This window comes from Anomaloglossus baeobatrachus, chromosome 9 (genome assembly GCF_048569485.1).
Source record: "Anomaloglossus baeobatrachus isolate aAnoBae1 chromosome 9, aAnoBae1.hap1, whole genome shotgun sequence".
NCBI lineage: Eukaryota > Metazoa > Chordata > Amphibia > Anura > Aromobatidae > Anomaloglossus > Anomaloglossus baeobatrachus.
The window spans coordinates 211,511,935-211,533,999 of NC_134361.1; the positions used below are offsets into that span (position 1 = coordinate 211,511,935).

At 51.5% G+C, this 22,065-nt stretch overlaps 1 protein-coding gene across 1 annotated transcript in view; it reads left to right on the plus strand.

The window, feature by feature from the left end:
- The first annotated feature begins 463 nt into the window (after positions 1-463).
- Positions 464-22,065, plus strand: part of ABL1 (ABL proto-oncogene 1, non-receptor tyrosine kinase) — a 29,118-nt gene continuing 7,516 nt past the window's right edge. Inside the window, 7 exon segments of the mRNA XM_075324379.1 lie at positions 464-864; positions 867-950; positions 12,772-12,945; positions 13,695-13,990; positions 15,388-15,660; positions 18,781-18,865; positions 21,103-21,280. Of these exon segments, the coding sequence (XP_075180494.1) occupies positions 693-864; positions 867-950; positions 12,772-12,945; positions 13,695-13,990; positions 15,388-15,660; positions 18,781-18,865; positions 21,103-21,280 (1,262 nt within the window). The 5' untranslated portion in view covers positions 464-692.

Consider the following 22,065-nt stretch of genomic DNA (forward strand, 5'->3'; position numbering starts at 1 on the left):
AATCCTGGTGCAGACCCGTCATCAGGAGGGCGGCCGACCCGCCTTCACTGATACATTGTGCCGGAATATGGGCGCGCGAGCCGGAATATGGGCGCGCGAGCCGGAATATGGGCGCGCGAGCCGGAATATGGGCGCGCGAGCCGGAATATGGGCGCGCGAGCCGGAATATGGGCGCGCGAGCCGGAGAACGACGACCCCTAGAAAGTTGCAGAACTTTTCCTGAGTTGACTTTTTATGCCGGAATGATAAGGAGCGGGATCTGGAACCGCTCGTTACCCCGGATGCCGGTATCCTGAGCCCTTTTTGGGTGGTGGTGCTGCTGCTGTTGTGCAGCATGGTGTCGTTACAGTGTGTACAGCTGGTGCTCTTGAACTTGTGAAGGTTAAGAGCACAATGAGGGGCAGGCGGCGGAGCTGTGTGGGGAGGGTGAGCTGTGCCGAGTGCAGGGAGGCGGTCCCAGCCCTCTGTCATCACTGGAGGCAGCAGAGGATGAAGGGGGCCCTTTGTAAGCAGCGCTGCCTGCCCAGCACAGGCTGCCTAATGGACTGAGGGCAGCGACTGCGGCCGCTGCACAGGATCGTCTGCCCCGGGGTACGGGGGCGCCGGAGCCGTGCAGCCCCCACCTTCCTGCCCCCCTTTTTTTCCAGGGGATCGGGCCGCTCCTTTTCTGGCGGGGACTTCTCCTTGGATCGATGAAGTTCAGGGATTCTTCAGAGGTTTCGAGTCGTTCCAGATTCTCAGCGCGGGGCGAAGACGTCCCGGACCCCCGGCCCCCCGGCCCCCCGGCCCGTCCCGCGCACAACTCCTGCGCATGCTGGACGGAGGGAAAAGCGTCATCCACGGCCCCCGGAGGAAAAGAAGACCCCGCAAGATGCTGGAGATCTGCCTGAAGCTGGTGGGCTGCAAATCCAAGAAGGGGCTCTCCTCCTCCTCCAGCTGCTATCTGGAAGGTGAGATCGGGGGGAGGGGGGAGGCGCAGCTGCAGATCTGGGCCCCTGCTCCTAGGCCTCAGCTCCCCTCCTCCTATCTCCGCAGGAAAACAATGCAAATACTTGTCAGGGGGGAACCGCTCGTGCTGTTAAAGGGCCGGTAACACCAAAGTCCCCATCAGCGGCGGAGAGGGGTCACAAGGGGAGGAAATACCCCAGAACTGGGCAGACTCAACCCAAAGTAGTGGCTGATCCCAGTGAGCAATAGATTGTATTCAGCCTCACGCCTTCTCTACTCTATGCAGGTGGATGCAAGCTATTGCTCGCTGTTATCACACAATTTGCTTAGAATCTGAAAAGAAGCCTCATGCCTTCTATTCTCTCTGTAGGTAGATGCAAGCTATTGCTCCCTGTTATCACACAATTTGGTTAGAATCTGAAAAGAAGCCTCATGCCTTCTTTTCTCTATGCAGCTGGATGCAAGCTATTGATCACTGTTATCAGACGATTTGGTTAAAGCCTCATGCCTTCTCTATGCAGGTGGATGCAAGCTATTGCTTACTGTTATCACACAATCTGATTAGAATTTGAAAAGAAGCCTCATGTCTTCTTTTCTCTATGCAGCTGGATGCAAGCTATTGCTCACTGTTATCAGACAATTTGGTTAAAGCCTAATGCCTTTTTTTCTTTATGCAGCTGGATGCAAGCTATTGCTCGCTGTTATCACGTATTTTGGTTAGAATCTGAAAAGAAGCCTCATGCCTTCTTTTCTCTCTGTAGCTGGATGCAAGCTATTGCTCACTGTTATCAGACATTTTGGTTAGAATCTGTATAAGAGGTGAGTGCAGTGTATTGTCCCCTGTTATCAGCCATCTCCAGTGAGAAGTCTCCAACTGTTGTAAAACTACAACTCCCAGCATGCCTGTGCAGCGGGAGTGCCGCAGGTTGGAGACCACCTCTGCATCTACATATGTCCTCTGCAGACCCCCTCCATATGTTGTGTGGGACCCCGATGATCGGCGCTGGGTGTCCCCCCGCACGTACGTAGCGGCTGGCGTCCTGCGCTGACCTCACCTTACATGGTAAAGTCTCAGTACACGTTTGACGCCATCTGTAAGAACGCGGGTCCAGAAGCGCTCGGCGTCCCAGAACTTTTAACTCCTCGGAGGAGACTGCACTTCAGATCCAGCCGGGCGCGACGGTCTCCCGAGATAACGGCGGAGTGCGAGCTCTTAAGACGCGATCCCCCGACAAGATAGCGGCAGAAATCTCCAATATCTTGTAAACTCCACTTGTGGACCTTGTCAAATACCCGCCTTCCCCTTTAAGAGCATCTCATACTGCGTGACAGCCAATATGGCCACCGAATCATCCCAGCAAAGGTTGTCACCCAGCTTTTCTGGCATCCTGAACGGCTCTCACTGCTGTGATCCTGGACAGCCCTATAAGAAATGTGTCTGACAACTTTTGGGGCAGAGTTGTTGGTTGTCACCCTGCTCTCCAAGAGTCAGGATTGGCAAACCATAGATAAGGTGGAGATGGTAACAAGGCAGATGTATCATTCAGATCTGTGGGAAAGCTGGGTGACAGGCAGGAGCGGCCGCCATATTGGTGGTCACCCAGCTTTCCTAGCATCTTGCATGCTCTATCTGCCTAATTATATACAAGCATCTGCCACCAAATAGTTAACATTGTCATTCAGGGGTCTGGAAAAGCTGGGTCGCATGCCCTATGTGAGCTGTAAACCACCATAGGAGCAAATAAAGGGGCGGTTTCTCTTTAAGTATTAAAGTATAAAAAAAAAAGTTTTAAAAGTAAATTTTAGAATTTCATTTTTTTCCGTGCACATAATTCTGCTCCACCTGCGGCGCTCCAATATGACGGCAATTCACTATTGCAAAAACACACATCTCGGCTGGAGCGCGCCGGCGTCACCGCGGACAGAATTTTTTTTTTTTTTTAAATTTATTTTATTATTATTTTATTTATTATTATCGCTCTCCTGTTTTGATAGATTGTTACAATTGTATCCAGACTGACACACTGTAACAGCCCCTCTGCTGTGGGAAGTATTGGGGGGGGGGGGGGGAAGCTTTCCGGCCAGTTAGGGGTTGTAGTAAACGGCCGCCGGAGCGTCAGGGCCGGCATCTCCAGGGTCTCCGGCCGCCTCGGTTATGACTGTGCAGCCAGCGGCTGTGTACGTGGGGGAGGGGGCGCAGTGGATTTCCTTTCTTCCTGTTGAATCAGTCCTGAGTGGGTGATTTGCCTCCAGCCACATCCTGGTTGTGACCCGTCTCCGGCCCCCCAACATGTTCTCCGGGGGCACAGGCTGATGCTTGGCCCGGGCACCATCCCACCACCCGGGCGCCAGACTCCTGATGAAATGTGGCAGCGGGGGCAGTGTCTCCTAACCAACCAGACTGCCACAATGTAGTCCGAGGCCCCGTCACACGGGGGCAAAGGGTGGGCCCCACGGTCGGAGAGTGGGCCCTGTCTCCCAGCGATCGGAGGGCGGTCCTCAGGGTCAGAGAGTGGGCTCAGTCGCCCCGAGGTCAGAAGGCTGGCCCCAGGGTTGGCGAGTTGGCCCAGTCTCCCAGAGATCAGAATGTAGGCCTCAGGGCCAGAGAGGGGGCCCCATTCACCCCGAGGTCAGAAGGCTGGCTCCAGGCTCAGAGGTTGTGCCCTGTCTCGCTCAGATTGGAGGGTAGGCCTAAGTGTCAGAGTGGGCTCTATCGCCCTGGGGTTAGAGGGTCGGAGAGTGGGCCCCGTCGCCCTGACGTCGTAGAGATGAACTCTGGGTCAGAAATTGGGCCCCAAGGTCAGAGGGCCAGCGTCAGGGTCGTAGAATGGGCTCAATAACCCTAAGGTCAGAGGGTGGGCCCCATGCCCCGAGGTCGAAGAGTGGTCCCTCTCGCCCCAAAGTCAGAGGGCTGGCCCCAGAGTTGAAGGTTGAACTCTGTCACCTCGAGGTCAGAGGACTGGCCCCATGGTCAGAGTGTGGGTATTTGGCCCCGGATCATATTGCTGCCAGTTGTCTGTACCACTCATGTCCTGAAATGCTCTGTTCTGCTGTGAGGCCGCACTCCCTCACCTGTCAGCTTGTCTTTCCAATTCCCTCCTCACATAAAACTGCTTGCTGGTCTCCTGGCTGGGGGGTTACACTTTCGCATTGTTGTTGCCGGGGGGTTACACTTTCGCATTGTTGTTGCCGGGGGGTTACACTTTCGGATTGTTGCTGGATGGTTAAACTCGGATTGTTGTTACTGGGGTTACACTCTCGGATTGTTGCTAGAGGGTTACACTTTCGGATTGTTACTGGGGGTTACACTCTGGGATTGTTGCTGGAGCGTTACACTTTCGGATTGTTGCTGGAGGGTTATACTCTCGGATTGTTGTTGCTGGCGGGGTTACCCTTTCGGATTGATACTGGGGGTTACACACTCGGATTGTTGCTGGGGGGTTATACTTTAGGATTGTTGTTACTGGGGGTTACACTCTCTGTTGCTGGGGGGTTACACTTTTGGATTGTTACTGGGGGGGTTACAGTTTCAGATTGTTGTTACTGGGGATTACACTCTCGGATTGTTGCTGGGGGGGTTACACTTTCGGATTGTTGATGCTGGTGGGTTACACTTTCGGATTGTTATTGCTGGGGGGGTTACACTTTCGGATTGTTGTTGCTGGGGGGCTACACTTTCGCATTGTTGCTGGGGGGTTTACACTTTCGGATTGTTGTTGATGGGGGGTTACAGTTTCAGATTGTTACTGGGGGTTACACTCTCGGATTGTTGCTGGGGGGGTTACACTTTCGGATTGTTGATGCTGTGGGGTTACACTCGGATTGTTGCTGGAGGGTTATACTCTCGGATTGTTGTTGCTAGCGGGGTTACACTTCGGATTGTTACTGCGGGTTACACTCTGATTGTTGCTGGGGGGTTACACTTTAGGATTGTTGTTGATGGGGGGGTTACAGTTTCAGATTGTTACTGGGGGTTACATTCTCGGATTGTTGCTGGGGGGGTTACACTTTCGGATTGCTGATGCTGTGGGGTTACACTTTAGGATTGTTGTTGATGGGGGGTTACAGTTTCAGATTGTTGTTACTGGGGGTTACACTCTCGGATTGTTGTTGCTGGGGGGTTACACTCTCTGGTGGTTGCTGAGGGGTTACACTCTCTAATGGTGGTTGCTGGTGGGTTACACTTTCGGATTGTTATTGCTGGAGGGTTACACTTTCGGATTCGGATTGTTGTTGCTGGGCGGGTTACACTTTAGGATTGTTGTTGCTGGGCGGGTTACACTTTAGGATTGTTGTTGATGGGGGGGGTTACAGTTTCAGATTGTTGTTACTGGGGGTTACACTTTCGGATTGTTGCTGGAGGGTTACACTTTCGGATTGTTACTGGGGGTTACACTCTCGGATTGTTGCTGGAGGGTTACACTTTCGGATTGTTGCTGGAGGGTTACACTTTCGGATTGTTGCTGGAGGGTTATACTCTCGGATTGTTGTTGCTGGCGGGGTTACACTTTCGGATTGATACTGGGGGTTACACTCTCGGATTGTTGCTGGGGGGTTATACTTTAGGATTGTTGTTACTGGGGGTTACACTCTCTGTTGCAGTGGGGTTACACTCTCAGATTGTTGTTGCTGGGGGGTTACACTTTTGGATTGTTACTGGGGGGTTACACTTTCGGATTGTTGATGGGAGGGTTACAGTTTCAGATTGTTGTTACTGGGGATTACACTCTCGGATTGTTGCTGGGGGGGTTACACTTTCGGATTGTTGATGCTGTGGGGTTACACTTTAGGATTGTTGTTGATGGGGGGGTTACACTCTCTGATGGTGGTTGCTGGGGGGTTACACTCTCTGATGGTGGTTGCTGGTGGGTTACACTTTCGGATTGTTATTGCTGGGGGGTTACACTTTCGGATTGTTGTTTCTGGGGGGGGCTACACTTTCGCATTGTTGCTGGGGGGTTTACACTTTCGGATTGTTGTTGCTGGCGGGGTTACACTTCGGATTGTTACTGGGGGTTACACTCTGTTGCTGGGGGGTTACACTTTAGGATTGTTGTTGATGGGGGGGTTACAGTTTCAGATTGTTGTTACTGGGGGTTACACTCTCGGATTGTTGTTGCTGGGGGGTTACACTCTCTGGTGGTTGCTGGGGGGTTACACTCTCTGATGGTGGTTGCTGGTGGGCTACACTTTCGGATTGTTATTGCTGGGGGGTTACACTTTCGGATTCGGATTGTTGTTGCTGGGGGGTTACACTTTCGAATTGTTGCTGGGGGGGTTACACTTTAGGATTGTTGTTGATGGGGGGGGTTACAGTTTCAGATTGTTGTTGCTGGGGGGCTACACTTTCGCATTGTTGCTGGGGGGTTTACACTTTCGGATTGTTGTTGATGGGGGGTTACAGTTTCAGATTGTTACTGGGGGTTACACTCTCGGATTGTTGCTGGGGGGGTTACACTTTCGGATTGTTGATGCTGTGGGGTTACACTCGGATTGTTGCTGGAGGGTTATACTCTCGGATTGTTGTTGCTGGCGGGGTTACACTTCGGATTGTTACTGCGGGTTACACTCTGATTGTTGCTGGGGGGTTACACTTTAGGATTGTTGTTGATGGGGGGGTTACAGTTTCAGATTGTTACTGGGGGTTACATTCTCGGATTGTTGCTGGGGGGGTTACACTTTCGGATTGCTGATGCTGTGGGGTTACACTTTAGGATTGTTGTTGATGGGGGGTTACAGTTTCAGATTGTTGTTACTGGGGGTTACACTCTCGGATTGTTGTTGCTGGGGGGTTACACTCTCTGGTGGTTGCTGGTGGGTTACACTTTCGGATTGTTATTGCTGGAGGGTTACACTTTCGGATTCGGATTGTTGTTGCTGGGCGGGTTACACTTTAGGATTGTTGTTGATGGGGGGGTTACAGTTTCAGATTGTTGTTACTGGGGGTTACACTTTCGGATTGTTGCTGGAGGGTTACACTTTCGGATTGTTACTGGGGGTTACACTCTCGGATTGTTGCTGGAGGGTTACACTTTCGGATTGTTGCTGGAGGGTTACACTTTCGGATTGTTGCTGGAGGGTTATACTCTCGGATTGTTGTTGCTGGCGGGGTTACACTTTCGGATTGATACTGGGGGTTACACTCTCGGATTGTTGCTGGGGGGTTATACTTTAGGATTGTTGTTACTGGGGGTTACACTCTCTGTTGCAGTGGGGTTACACTCTCAGATTGTTGTTGCTGGGGGGTTACACTTTTGGATTGTTACTGGGGGGTTACACTTTCGGATTGTTGATGGGAGGGTTACAGTTTCAGATTGTTGTTACTGGGGATTACACTCTCGGATTGTTGCTGGGGGGGTTACACTTTCGGATTGTTGATGCTGTGGGGTTACACTTTAGGATTGTTGTTGATGGGGGGGTTACACTCTCTGATGGTGGTTGCTGGGGGGTTACACTCTCTGATGGTGGTTGCTGGTGGGTTACACTTTCGGATTGTTATTGCTGGGGGGTTACACTTTCGGATTGTTGTTGCTGGGGGGGGCTACACTTTCGCATTGTTGCTGGGGGGTTTACACTTTCGGATTGTTGTTGCTGGCGGGGTTACACTTCGGATTGTTACTGGGGGTTACACTCTGTTGCTGGGGGGTTACACTTTAGGATTGTTGTTGATGGGGGGGTTACAGTTTCAGATTGTTGTTACTGGGGGTTACACTCTCGGATTGTTGTTGCTGGGGGGTTACACTCTCTGGTGGTTGCTGGGGGGTTACACTCTCTGATGGTGGTTGCTGGTGGGCTACACTTTCGGATTGTTATTGCTGGGGGGTTACACTTTCGGATTCGGATTGTTGTTGCTGGGGGGTTACACTTTCGAATTGTTGCTGGGGGGGTTACACTTTAGGATTGTTGTTGATGGGGGGGGTTACAGTTTCAGATTGTTGTTGCTGGGGGGCTACACTTTCGCATTGTTGCTGGGGGGTTTACACTTTCGGATTGTTGTTGATGGGGGGTTACAGTTTCAGATTGTTACTGGGGGTTACACTCTCGGATTGTTGCTGGGGGGGTTACACTTTCGGATTGTTGATGCTGTGGGGTTACACTCGGATTGTTGCTGGAGGGTTATACTCTCGGATTGTTGTTGCTGGCGGGGTTACACTTCGGATTGTTACTGCGGGTTACACTCTGATTGTTGCTGGGGGGTTACACTTTAGGATTGTTGTTGATGGGGGGGTTACAGTTTCAGATTGTTACTGGGGGTTACATTCTCGGATTGTTGCTGGGGGGGTTACACTTTCGGATTGCTGATGCTGTGGGGTTACACTTTAGGATTGTTGTTGATGGGGGGTTACAGTTTCAGATTGTTGTTACTGGGGGTTACACTCTCGGATTGTTGTTGCTGGGGGGTTACACTCTCTGGTGGTTGCTGGTGGGTTACACTTTCGGATTGTTATTGCTGGAGGGTTACACTTTCGGATTCGGATTGTTGTTGCTGGGCGGGTTACACTTTAGGATTGTTGTTGATGGGGGGGTTACAGTTTCAGATTGTTGTTACTGGGGGTTACACTTTCGGATTGTTGCTGGAGGGTTACACTTTCGGATTGTTACTGGGGGTTACACTCTCGGATTGTTGCTGGAGGGTTACACTTTCGGATTGTTGCTGGAGGGTTACACTTTCGGATTGTTGCTGGAGGGTTATACTCTCGGATTGTTGTTGCTGGCGGGGTTACACTTTCGGATTGATACTGGGGGTTACACTCTCGGATTGTTGCTGGGGGGTTATACTTTAGGATTGTTGTTACTGGGGGTTACACTCTCTGTTGCAGTGGGGTTACACTCTCAGATTGTTGTTGCTGGGGGGTTACACTTTTGGATTGTTACTGGGGGGTTACACTTTCGGATTGTTGATGGGGGGGTTACAGTTTCAGATTGTTGTTACTGGGGATTACACTCTCGGATTGTTGCTGGGGGGGTTACACTTTCGGATTGTTGATGCTGTGGGGTTACACTTTAGGATTGTTGTTGATGGGGGGGTTACACTCTCTGATGGTGGTTGCTGGGGGGTTACACTCTCTGATGGTGGTTGCTGGTGGGTTACACTTTCGGATTGTTATTGCTGGGGGGTTACACTTTCGGATTGTTGTTGCTGGGGGGTTTACACTTTCGGATTGTTGTTGCTGGGGGGTTACAGTTTAGGATTGTTGTTGATGGGGGGGTTACAGTTTCAGATTGTTGTTACTGGGGGTTACACTCTCGGATTGTTGTTGCTGGGGGGTTACACTCTCTGGTGGTTGCTGGGGGGGTTACACTCTCTGATGGTGGTTGCTGGTGGGCTACACTTTCGGATTGTTATTGCTGGGGGGTTACACTTTCGGATTCGGATTGTTGTTGCTGGGGGGTTACACTTTCGAATTGTTGCTGGGGGGGGTTACACTTTAGGATTGTTGTTGATGGGGGGGGTTACAGTTTCAGATTGTTGTTACTGGGGGTTACACTCTCGGATTGTTGCTGGAGGGTTACACTTTCGGATTGTTGCTGGAGGGTTATACTCTCGGATTGTTGTTGCTGGCGGGGTTACACTTTAGGATTGTTGTTGCTGGGGGTTACAGTCTCTGGTGGTTGCTGGGGGGTTACACTCTCTGATGGTGGTTGCTGGTGGGTTACACTTTCGGATTGTTATTGCTGGGGGGTTACACTTTCGGATTCGGATTGTTATTGCTGGGGGGTTACACTTTCGGATTCGGATTGTTGTTGCTGGGGGTTTACACTTTTGAATTGTTGCTGGGGGGGTTACACTTTAGGATTGTTGTTGATGGGGGGGTTAGTTTCAGATTGTTGTTACTGGGGGTTACACTCTCTGATTGTTGCTGGAAGGGTTACACTTTCGGATTGTTACTGGGGGTTACACTCTCGGATTGTTGCTGGAGGGTTATACTCTCGGATTGTTGTTGCTGGCGGGGTTACACTTTAGGATTGTTGTTGATGGGGGGGTTACAGTTTCAGATTGTTGTTACTGGGGGTTACACTTTCGGATTGTTGCTGGGGGGTTACATTTTCGGATTGTTGTTACTGGGGGTTACACTCTCGGATTGTTGCTGGAGGGTTATACTCTCGGATTGTTGTTGCTGGGGGGGTTACACTTTAGGATAGTTGTTGATGGGGGGGGGTTACAGTTTCAAATTGTTCTTACTGGGGGTTACACCCTCGGATTGTTGCTGGAGGGTTACACTCTCGGATTGTTGTTGCCGGCGGGGTTACACTTTCGGATTGTTGTTACTGGGGGTTACACTCTCGGATTGTTGCTGGTGGGGTTACACTTTCGAATTGTTGTTGCTGGGGGGGTTACACTTTCAGATTGTTACTGGGGGTTGTTGCTGGAGGGTTATACTTTAGGATTGTTGTTACTGGGGGTTACACTCTCGGATTGTTGCTGGGGGGGTTACACTTTCGAATTGTTGTTGCTGGGGGGGTTACACTTTCAGATTGTTACTGGGGGTTACACTCTCGGGTTGTTTCTGGAGGGTTATACTTTAGGATTGTTGTTACTGGGGGTTACACTTTCGGATTGTTGTTGCTGGGGGTTACACTCTTGGATTGTTGTTGCTGGGGGGTTACACTCTCGGATTATTGTTGCTGGGGGATTACACTCTCGGATTGTTGTTGCTGGGGGGTTACACTCTCGGATTGTTGTTGCCGGCGGGGTTACACTTTCGGATTTTTGTTACTGGGGGTTACACTTTCGGATTGTTGCTGGGGGGGGTTACACTTTCGAATTGTTGTTGCTGGGGGGGTTACACTTTCAGATTGTTACTGGGGGTTACACTCTCGGATTGTTGCTGGAGGGTTATACTTTAGGATTGTTGTTGCTGTGGGATTACACTCTCGGATTGTTGTTGCTGGGGATGTTACACTCTCGGATTGCTGTTGCTGGGGGGGGTTACACTCTCTGATTGTTGTTGCTGGGGGGTTACACTCTCGGATTATTGTTGCTGGAGGCTTACACTCTCGGATTATTGTTGCTGGAGGCTTACACTCTCGGATTATTGTTGCTGGAGGCTTACACTCTCGGATTGTTGTTGCTGGGGGGATTACACTCTCGGATTGTTGTTGCTGGGGGGTTACACTCTCGGGTTATTGTTGCTGGAGGCTTACACTCTCGGATTGTTGCTGGGCGGTTACACTTTCGGATTATTGTTGCTGGAGGCTTACACTCTCGGATAGTTGTTGCTTGGGGGGTTACACTTTCGGATAGTTGCTGGGGGGTTACACTTTCGGATTATTGTTGCTGGGGGGGTTACGCTCTCGGATTGTTGTTGCTGGGGGGGTTACACTCTCGGATTGTTGTTGCTGAGGGGTTACACTCTCTGGGGGTTGCTGGTGGGTTACACTTTCGGATTGTTATTGCTGGGGGGTTACACTTTCGGATTCGGATTGTTGTTGCTTGGGGGTTACACTTTCGGATTGTTGCTGGGGGGTTACACTCTTGGATTGTTGTTGCTGGGTGGTTACACTTTCGGATTGTTGCTGGGGGGTTACACTCTCGGATTGTTGATGCTGGGGGGTTACACTCTCGGATTGTTGTTGCTGGGGGGTTACACTCTCGGATTATTGTTGCTGGGGGATTACACTCTCGGATTGTTGTTGCTGGGGGGTTACACTCTCGGATTGTTGTTGCTGGGGGGTTACACTCTCGGATTGTTGTTGCTGGGGGGTTACACTCTCGGATTGTTGTTGCTGGGGGTTACACTCTCGGATTGTTGTTGCTGGGGGGTTACACTCTCGGATTGTTGTTGCTGGGGGGTTACACTCTCGGATTGTTGTTGCCGGCGGGGTTACACTTTCGGATTGTTGTTACTGGGGGTTACACTCTCGGATTGTTGCTGGGGGGTTACACTTTCGAATTGTTGTTGCTGGGGGGGTTACACTTTCAGATTGTTACTGGGGGTTACACTCTCGGATTGTTGCTGGAGGGTTATACTTTAGGATTGTTGTTGCTGTGGGATTACACTCTCGGATTGTTGTTGCTGGGGGGGTTACACTCTCGGATTGTTGTTGCTGGGGGGGTTACACTCTCGGGTTGTTGTTGCTGGGGGGTTACACTCTCTGATTGTTGTTGCTGGGGGGTTACTCTCTCGGATTGTTGTTGCTGGAGGCTTACACTCTCGGATTGTTGTTGCTGGGGGGTTACACTCTCGGATTGTTGTTGCTGGGGGTTACACTCTCAGATTGTTGTTGCTGGGGGGTTACACTCTCGGATTATTGTTGCTGGGGGATTACACTCTCGGATTGTTGTTGCTGGGGGATTACACTCTCGGATTGTTGTTGCTGGGGGTTACACTCTCTGATTGTTGTTGCTGGGGGGTTACACTCTTGGAGAGAGTGTTGGGAGTGTGTTGGGAGAGGAGAGTTGCTTTCTTCCCTCCGGTGTGTTACGTCAGGTTTCTTCCTGTCGGTGTGTTACGTCCCGCCTCCCCCCATTGGTATGTTACGTCCTTTCTCTACCGGCCTCTTTCCTCCGGTGTGTTACGTCCGTTTCCCCCCCCCCCCCCCGGTATGTTACGTCCGGTTTCTTCTTTCTGGTGTGTTACGTCCGGTTTCTTCTTTCCGGTGTGTTACGTCCGGTTTCTTCTTTCCGGTGTGTTACGTCCGGTTTCTTCTTTCCGGTGTGTTACGTCCGGTTTCTTCTTTCCGGTGTGTTACGTCCGGTTTTTTCTTTCCGGTGTGTTACGTCCGGTTTCTTCCCGCCGGTGTGTTACGTCCAGTTTCTTCCCGCCGGTGTGTTACATCCCGCCCCTTTTTGCCGGTGACTGACATCTCCTCTTTCCACAGAAGCCTTACAGCGACCCATCGTTTCGGACTTCGAGCCTCAAGGTCTGAGTGAAGCTGCCCGCTGGAACTCGAAGGAGAACCTGCTGTCCGGCCCGAGCGAGAATGACCCCAACCTGTTTGTTGCACTGTACGACTTTGTGGCCAGTGGGGACAATACTCTCAGCATCACTAAAGGTAAGCGCGGGCGGAGAGCCGGCAGCAGGGACTACTCCCCCCACCATCCACACATCCAGAGCTGCGCTCACACATTCAGAGCTGCGCTCACACATTCAGAGCTGCGCTCACACATTCAGAGCTGCGCTCACACATTCAGAGCTGCGCTCACACATTCAGAGCTGCGCTCACACATTCAGAGCTGCGCTCACACATTCAGAGCTGCGCTCACACATTCAGAGCTGCGATCACACATTCAGAGCTGCGCTCACACATTCAGAGCTGCGCTCACACATTCACAGCTGCGCTCACACATTCACAGCTGCGCTCACACATTCAGAGCTGCGCTCACACATTCAGAGCTGCGCTCACACATTCAGAGCTGCGCTCACACATTCAGAGCTGCGCTCACACATTCAGAGCTGCGCTCACACATTCAGAGCTGCGCTCACACATTCAGAGCTGCGCTCACACATTCAGAGCTGCGCTCACACATTCAGAGCTGCGCTCACACATCCACAGCTGCGCTCACACATCCACAGCTGCGCTCACACATCCACAGCTGCGCTCACACATCCACAGCTGCGCTCACACATCCACAGCTGCGCTCACACATCCACAGCTGCGCTCACACATCCACAGCTGCGCTCACACATCCACAGCTGCGCTCACACATCCACAGCTGCGCTCACACATCCACAGCTGCGCTCACACATCCACAGCTGCACTCACACATCCACAGCTGCGCTCACACCTTGTCTCTGTATTAGGGGAGAAGCTTCGAGTCCTGGGATACAATCACAATGGAGAGTGGTGCGAGGCTCAGACCAAGAACGGCCAGGGCTGGGTGCCCAGTAACTACATCACCCCGGTCAACAGCCCCGAGAAGCACTCCTGGTACCACGGGCCGGTGTCCCGCAACGCGGCGGAGTACCTCCTGAGCAGCGGCATCAACGGCAGCTTCCTGGTGCGGGAGAGCGAGAGCAGCCCCGGCCAGAGGTCCATATCCCTCCGATACGAGGGCAGGGTCTACCACTACCGCATCAATACAGCGTCTGACGGCAAGGTAAGACCCCAGCCGACAACTCTGCACACAGCCTCGGGTTGTCAGAAATCCATTTACTGTTATCTGCCTCCATTGCTTTACACTGCAGTGCTGCTCTATTATGATCCGTGACTCAAGGATAGCTGCTATCTGCCCCCATTGCTTTACACTGCAGTGCTGCTCTATTATCATCATCCGTGACTCCAGGATAGCTGCTATCTGCCCCCATTCCTTTACACTGCAGCGCTGCTCTATTATGATCTGTGACTCCAGGATAGCTGTTATCTACCCCCATTGCTTTACACTGCAGCTCTGCTCTATTATGATCTGTGACTCAAGGATAGCTGCTATCTGCCCCCATTGCTTTACACTGCAGCTCTGCTCTATTATGATCTGTTACTCCAGGATAGCTGCTATCTGCCCCCATTGCTTTACACTGCAGCTCTGCTCTATTATGATCTGTGACTCCAGGATAGCTGCAGTCTAGCTGTTATCTACCCCCATTGCTTTACACTGCATCTCTGCTCTATTATGATAGTAGCTGCTTTAAAAGGTAAAGGAGTGTGCTTTTCATGTGTACTAGGTCCTGCAGGGGTTAATCTCATCCATACAGGATTTGTTGCTGGTTGGAGACCCCCTTTAATCCCTCAGCTCTCGGGGGGGATACGGCTTGGGAATATTGTGACTTTTGCTCCATTTGTCGGCTCTTGGGCAGTGGGAAGCCATTGTGCCGACGGCCGGGACTGAACAATCGGAGGAACCGTCCGGCTCCAGGGCCAGGGGAGGGGTGATGACGAGCCGGGACCCCCGACATACTCCTCATTCATTGTGAGCTCTCCAGCCCGGCACTGTGTATAGACGTCTGTGGCCCCCGGGGCTCCAGGGCCAAACTTCCCAGGGTCCGGCTGTGACCGAATTGTCTTACTGCAGGAAATCGGGGGTCCGGGGGCTTTGCTGGCACTGCCGGAGTTAAGTATGTACAGTATGTGGGCATCTGGCTCCGGACTGTTGTGCTTGGCAGGGACCAGAGGAAAACCAGTAAAATTGGGTTAATCCTCGCGGATTTATAAAGCTGGTGGCTGCCACATGGAGGGAAGTGAGATCCTCCTGGCAGCCGCCCCGAGCCTAATTACTGCGGCCCATAATGCTGAGCCGTCTGCGGAAAATAGGCAAGCGGGGGTCCGACGTCACCGCCCTGACGACTGCAGCAAGGAGGGTCCCAAACAGGGACATGGAGAATATGGAGTCAATGGGATCCACTGGTGTCAATATGCATATTACTCCAATCACCTCTAAAGCTGCATTTACACCCCACAATGCCGTGCAACAGAGAGCAGTGCATGATGGGAGCGCAGCCATTGTGCTGCAGCTCTGGATGTGACTACAGCGGTAATATCTTGTGTTTTTTCCTCCTGCAGCTCTACGTGTCCTCAGACAGCCGCTTCAATACACTGGCCGAGCTCGTGCACCACCACTCCACAGTGTCCGACGGACTGATCACCACCCTACACTACCCGGCCCCCAAACGCAACAAGCCCACCATCTACGGGGTGTCCCCCAACTACGACAAGTGGGAGATCGAGAGGACGGATATCACCATGAAGCACAAGCTGGGCGGCGGGCAGTACGGAGAGGTGTACGAGGGCGTCTGGAAGAAGTACAACCTGACCGTGGCAGTGAAGACTCTGAAGGTGAGTCCCACCCAGAAAACCCCAAACCCCGGAAATCAATCTGACCCCAGACCAGACCCCCCAAATCTATCCGACCCCTGAAATCTATCCGACCCCTGAAATCTATCCGACCCCTGAAATCTATCCGACCCCTGAAATCTATCCGACCCCTGAAATCTATCCGACCCCTGAAATCTATCCGACCCCTGAAATCTATCCGACCCCTGAAATCTATCCGACCCCTGAAATCTATCCGACCCCTGAAATCTATCCGACCCCTGAAATCTATCCGACCCCTGAAATCTATCCGACCCCTGAAATCTATCCGACCCCTGAAATCTATCCGACCCGTGAAATCTATCCGACCCGTGAAATCTATCCGACCCGTGAAATCTATCCGACCCCTGAAATCTATCCGACCCCTGAAATCAATAAGTGCCCCAGACCAGATCCCCCAAATCAATCCGACCCTAAGACCAGATCCCCCAAATCAATTTGACCCCAGACCAGATCCCCGAAATCAATTTGACCCCAGACCAGACCCCCCAAATCAATTTGACCCCAGACCAGACCCCCCAAATCAATTTGACCCCAGACCAGACCCCCCAAATCAATGTGACCCCAGACCCCCCAAATCAATGTGACCCCAGACTAGACCCCCCAAATCAATCTGACCCCAGACTAGACCCCTGAAATTATTGTGACCCCAGACTAGACCCCTGGAATTAATCTGACGCCAGACCAGATCCCCCCCCAAATCAATCTGACCCCAGACCAGACCCCCCCAAATCAATCCGACCCCAGACCAGATCCCCCAAATCAATTTGACCCCAGACCAGATCCCCGAAATCAATTTGACCCCAGACCAGATCCCCGAAATCAATTTGACCCCAGACCAGACCCCCCAAATCAATCTGACCCCAGACTAGACCCCTGAAATGAATGTGACCCCAGACTAGACCCCTGGAATCAATCTGACCCCAGACCAGACCCCCCCCCAAATCAATCTGACCCCAGACCAGACCCCCCCAAATCAATCTGACCCCAGACCAGACCCCCCCAAATCAATCTGACCCCAGAGCAAACTTCCTAAATCAATCTGACCCCAGACCAGACCCCCCAAATCAATCTGACCCCAGACCAGACCCCCCCCAAATCAATCTGACCCCAGACCAGACCCCCCCAAATCAATCTGACCCCAGACCAGACCCCCCCAAATCAATCTGACCCCAGAGCAAACTTCCTAAATCAATCTGACCCAAGACCAGACCCCTGAAATCAATGTGACCCCAGACTAGACCCCCCCCAAATCAATCTGACCCCAGACCAAGTCCCTAAAAAGAGTTGATCCACAAATCAGACCCTTAAAATTATTCAGTTTCCAAACTCTTAAAAGTAATGAAACCCCTAATATAATTCACACCCTGAAGTCGGCAGAGACTTGGAATATATTTGGAGCTGAGGCCGTTCTAAGATCGAGACTGAAAACCCAACTTCTACGTTTTTCTGACCCTTGATGGGAACCAAAGGATTCGAACGTCCCCAGAGCAGAACCTAAAGTGATTCCGGCCGTCTCATCCCATTGTCCCTGTTCTGTCATCCTCGCCTCGTCCCATTGTCCCCAATCTGTCGCCGTCGTCCCCGCCCCATCCCATTGTCGTCCCCGTCCTGTCATTCCCATCCCATCCCGTCATCCCTGTCCCCGTCCCGTCTGTCCCCGTCCCGTCTGTCCCCGTCCCGTCTGTCCCCGTCCCGTCTGTCCCCGTCCCGTCTGTCCCCGTCCCGTCTGTCCCCGTCCCGTCTGTCCCCGTCCCGTCTGTCCCCGTCCCGTCTGTCCCCGTCCCGTCTGTCCCCACCTTATACTATCATCATGGTCCCCATCGTTGTCGTGCCTGTCCCATCGTCCCTGCCTCGTCACCCCTGTCCCGTTATCCCTGTCCCATCCCATCATCCCCGTCCCGTTGTCCCCGTCCCATTTTACTCCCCTCCAGATGCCGGCGGCAGGGTCTTTCTCCGGGCCTCGGCGTCTCCTCAGCTCTGGCACTGCGTCCATTAGTTTTGGGGGCTTTTTGCTCCTTTTCTCGACTTTACCAATCTTCATTTGTGATTCCAATTGATTTTATGCCCCCGTCCCCCCAACATTCAGCCCCGATATCATGTATCTGATCCCAAGGATAAGTGGCCTCTAGAAGAGACATGTGACGCTTCTCTGCTCTGCCGTTATATACGCTGCACATCTCTGCCGAGCGGCACCGCACGTTATATACACTGCACATCTCTGCCGAGCGGCACCGCACGTTATATACACTGCACATCTCTGCCGAGCGGCACCGCACGTTATATACACTGCACATCTCTGCCGAGCGGCACCGCACGTTATATACACTGCACATCTCTGCCGAGCGGCACCGCACGTTATATACACTGCACATCTCTGCCGAGCGGCACCGCACGTTATATACACTGCACATCTCTGCCGAGCGGCACCGCACGTTATATACACTGCACATCTCTGCCGAGCGGCACCGCACGTTATATACACTGCACATCTCTGCCGAGCGGCACCGCACGTTATATACACTGCACATCTCTGCCGAGCGGCACCGCACGTTATATACACTGCACATCTCTGCCGAGCGGCACCGCACGTTATATACACTGCACATCTCTGCCGAGCGGCACCGCACGTTATATACACTGCACATCTCTGCCGAGCGGCACCGCACGTTATATACACTGCACATCTCTGCCGAGCGGCACCGCACGTTATATACACTGCACATCTCTGCCGAGCGGCACCGCACGTTATATACACTGCACATCTCTGCCGAGCGGCACCGCACGTTATATACACTGCACATCTCTGCTTGCTGAAAGTGCATGTAAACTACAATGTACCGGACACTGTGCAATGTGTGAGCAGGGGAAGGGCATGGAGTTTCCATTCACTGACAGCCAGCGGAGGGAATCACTGCACAGTAAGTAACACGTGAATACGGAGTCTGCAAACAAAGTGTATTAGAAAGTTTTTAAGCGTCGGCTACACAAGATGAAAAAGCCATTCTAATCACATTGTGTCACCATGGAGATGAGACGTCTGCGGAGCAAAGGGGTATCTCATTTCTCGCTTTTTGCTTCTAGGAAGACACCATGGAGGTGGAGGAGTTCTTAAAGGAAGCTGCTGTGATGAAGGAGGTGAAGCATCCAAACCTGGTGCAGCTGCTGGGTACGTACCACAATGAGCCGCGTATCCACAGGATTACATCCAGTATTACACCCCAGAGCTGCGCTCACTATTCTGCTGGTGCAGTTACTGTGTACATACATTACATTACTGATCCTGAGTTACCTCCTGCATTATACGCCAGAGCTGCACTCATTATTCTTCTGGTGCAGTCACTGTGTACATACATTACATTACTGATCCTGAGTTACCTCCTGTATTATACCCCAGAGCTGCGCTCACTATTCTGCTGGTGCAGTTACTGTGTACATACATTACATTACTGATCCTGAGTTACCTCCTGTATTATACCCCAGAGCTGTGCTCACTATTCTGCTGGTGCAGTCACTGTGTACATATATTACATTACTGATCCTGAGTTACCTCCTGTATTATACTCCAGAGCTGCACTCACTATTCTGCTGGTGCAGCCACTGTGTACATACATTACTGATCCTGAGTTACCACCTATATTATACTCCAGAGCTGCGCTCACTATTCTGCTCGTCCAGTCACTGTGTACATACATTACATTACTGATCCTGAGTTACCTCCTGTATTATACTCCAGAGCTGCACTCACTATTCTGCTGGTGCATTCACTGTGTACATACATTACATTACTGATCCTGAGATACCTTCTGTATTATACTTCAGAGCTGCACTCACTATTCTGCTGGTGCAGTCACTGTACATACATTACTGATCCTGAGTTACCTCATGTATTATACCCCAGAGCTGCGCTCACTATTCTGCTGGTTCAGTTACTGTGTACATACATTACATTACTGATCCTGAGTTACCTCCTGTATTATACCCCAGAGCTGCGCTCACTATTCTGCTGGTGCAGTCACTGTGTACATATATTACATTACTGATCCTGAGTTACCTCCTGTATTATACTCCAGAGCTGCACTCACTATTCTGCTCGTCCAGTCACTGTGTACATACATTACATTACTGATCCTGAGTTACCTCCTGTATTATACTCCAGAGCTGCACTCACTATTCTGCTGGTGCAGTCACTGTGTACATACATTACTGATCCTGAGTTACCACCTATATTATACTCCAGAGCTGCGCTCACTATTCTGCTCGTCCAGTCACTGTGTACATACATTACATTACTGATCCTGAGATACCTTCTGTATTATATTTCAGAGCTGCACTCACTATTCTGCTGGTGCAGTCACTGTACATACATTACTGATCCTGAGTTACCTCCTGTATTATACTCTAGAGCTGCACTCACTATTCTGCTGGTGCAGTCACTGTGTACATACATTACATTACATTACTGATCCTGAGTTACCTCCTGTATTATACTCCAGAGCTGCGCTCACTATTCTGCTGGTGCAGTTACTGTGTACATACATTACATTACTGATCCTGAGTTACCTCCTGTATTATACCCCAGAGCTGTGCTCACTATTCTGCTGGTGCAGTCACTGTGTACATACATTACATTACTGATCCTGAGATACCTTCTGTATTATACTTCAGAGCTGCACTCACTATTCTGCTGGTGCAGTCACTGTACATACATTACTGATCCTGAGTTACCTCATGTATTATACCCCAGAGCTGCGCTCACTATTCTGCTGGTGCAGTTACTGTGTACATACATTACATTACTGATCCTGAGATACCTTCTGTATTATACTTCAGAGCTGCACTCAGTATTCTGCTGGTGCAGTCACTGTACATACATTACTGATCCTGAGTTACCTCCTGTATTATACTCCAGAGCTGCGCTCACTATTCTGCTGGTGCAGTTACTGTGTACATACATTACATTACTGATTCTGTATTATACCCCAGAGCTGCGCTCACTATTCTGCTGGTGCAGTTACTGTGTACATACATTACATTACTGATTCTGTATTATACCCCAGAGCTGCGCTCACTATTCTGCTGGTGCAGTTACTGTGTACATACATTACATTACTGATCCTGAGTTACCTCCTGTATTATATTCCAGAGCTGCGCTCATTCTTCTGCTGGTGCAGTTACTGTGTACATATATTACATTACTGATTCTGTATTATACTCCAGAGCTGTGCTCACTATTCTGCTGGTGCAGTTATTGTGTATATACATTACATTACTGATTCTGTATTATACCCCAGAGCTGCGCTCACTATTCTGCTGGTGCAGTTACTGTGTACATACATGACATTACTGATTCTGTATTATACCCCAGAGCTGCGCTCACTATTCTGCTTTGTGTTTCTTTTTCAGGGGTGTGTACCCGGGAGCCCCCGTTCTACATCATCACTGAGTTCATGACGTACGGGAACCTGTTGGATTACCTGCGTGATTGTATCCGGGAGGAGGTGACGGCCGTGGTTCTCCTTCATATGGCCACGCAGATCTCCTCGGCCATGGAGTACCTGGAGAAGAAGAACTTCATTCACAGGTGTGTGGCCCCCGCTCTCCTCCCGGTGATGTCCGGGCCCCGCGGCCACCTCCTCGGCGTCCCCCCATGCTCGCTCTTCTTGTTGGCGGTTCTCTCGCTCGGCTCCATTACGGCGCGGTGCTGCAGAATGCAGTCAGTTTCGGGGGGGTGCAGGGATGTAATTACGCTGTCGGTGCGCTCCTGACCCCGCCGCCATCTCCGCTCATGGCCCTAAGTGCTGAAACAATTTGCCGTCTTAATTTGCGTGAACAATACGGCGGCCGGGCAGCGCTGAAAGCCAGCACACAGCGGGCGGCGTCTCCGGAGAGCGTGGCACGTGACGCCGTGGCCTTTCTTGTCTGTCTCCGGGAAATTGAAGTTTTATTAAATGTCAGCGCCGCCGCGAACGTTCTCCATTGTGTTTTTAAGAGGACGTTACCTGCCAGTAAAGGGTTAATTAGGAAGAGCGGCAGCGACTGCCCCGCTCCCCGCAGCCCCCGCGTCTGACAGCTGAGGGCCTCTCCGTCCCCCGGGAAAGCTGGGTGACCGCCGATGTTATCACCTGGATTGTCGTCCATCTGTTTTGTCGCTGGGCAGATTTTTCATTTTGGACTATAGGAAAGTTGAATGTGCGCGCCCCCCCCCCCATATGGGGGTTCTGCCGGGCGAAGAGGGGCCTGAACCCCCCCGGAGCCTGTGAGGACTGAGTTTGGGTCGGGCAATACCAAGGACCGGAGAATTCTGCCGCTACGTGGTCATGTGAATGAGCCCCTTGAATGGTGGAGGGGAGACCCTTTATATTTGTG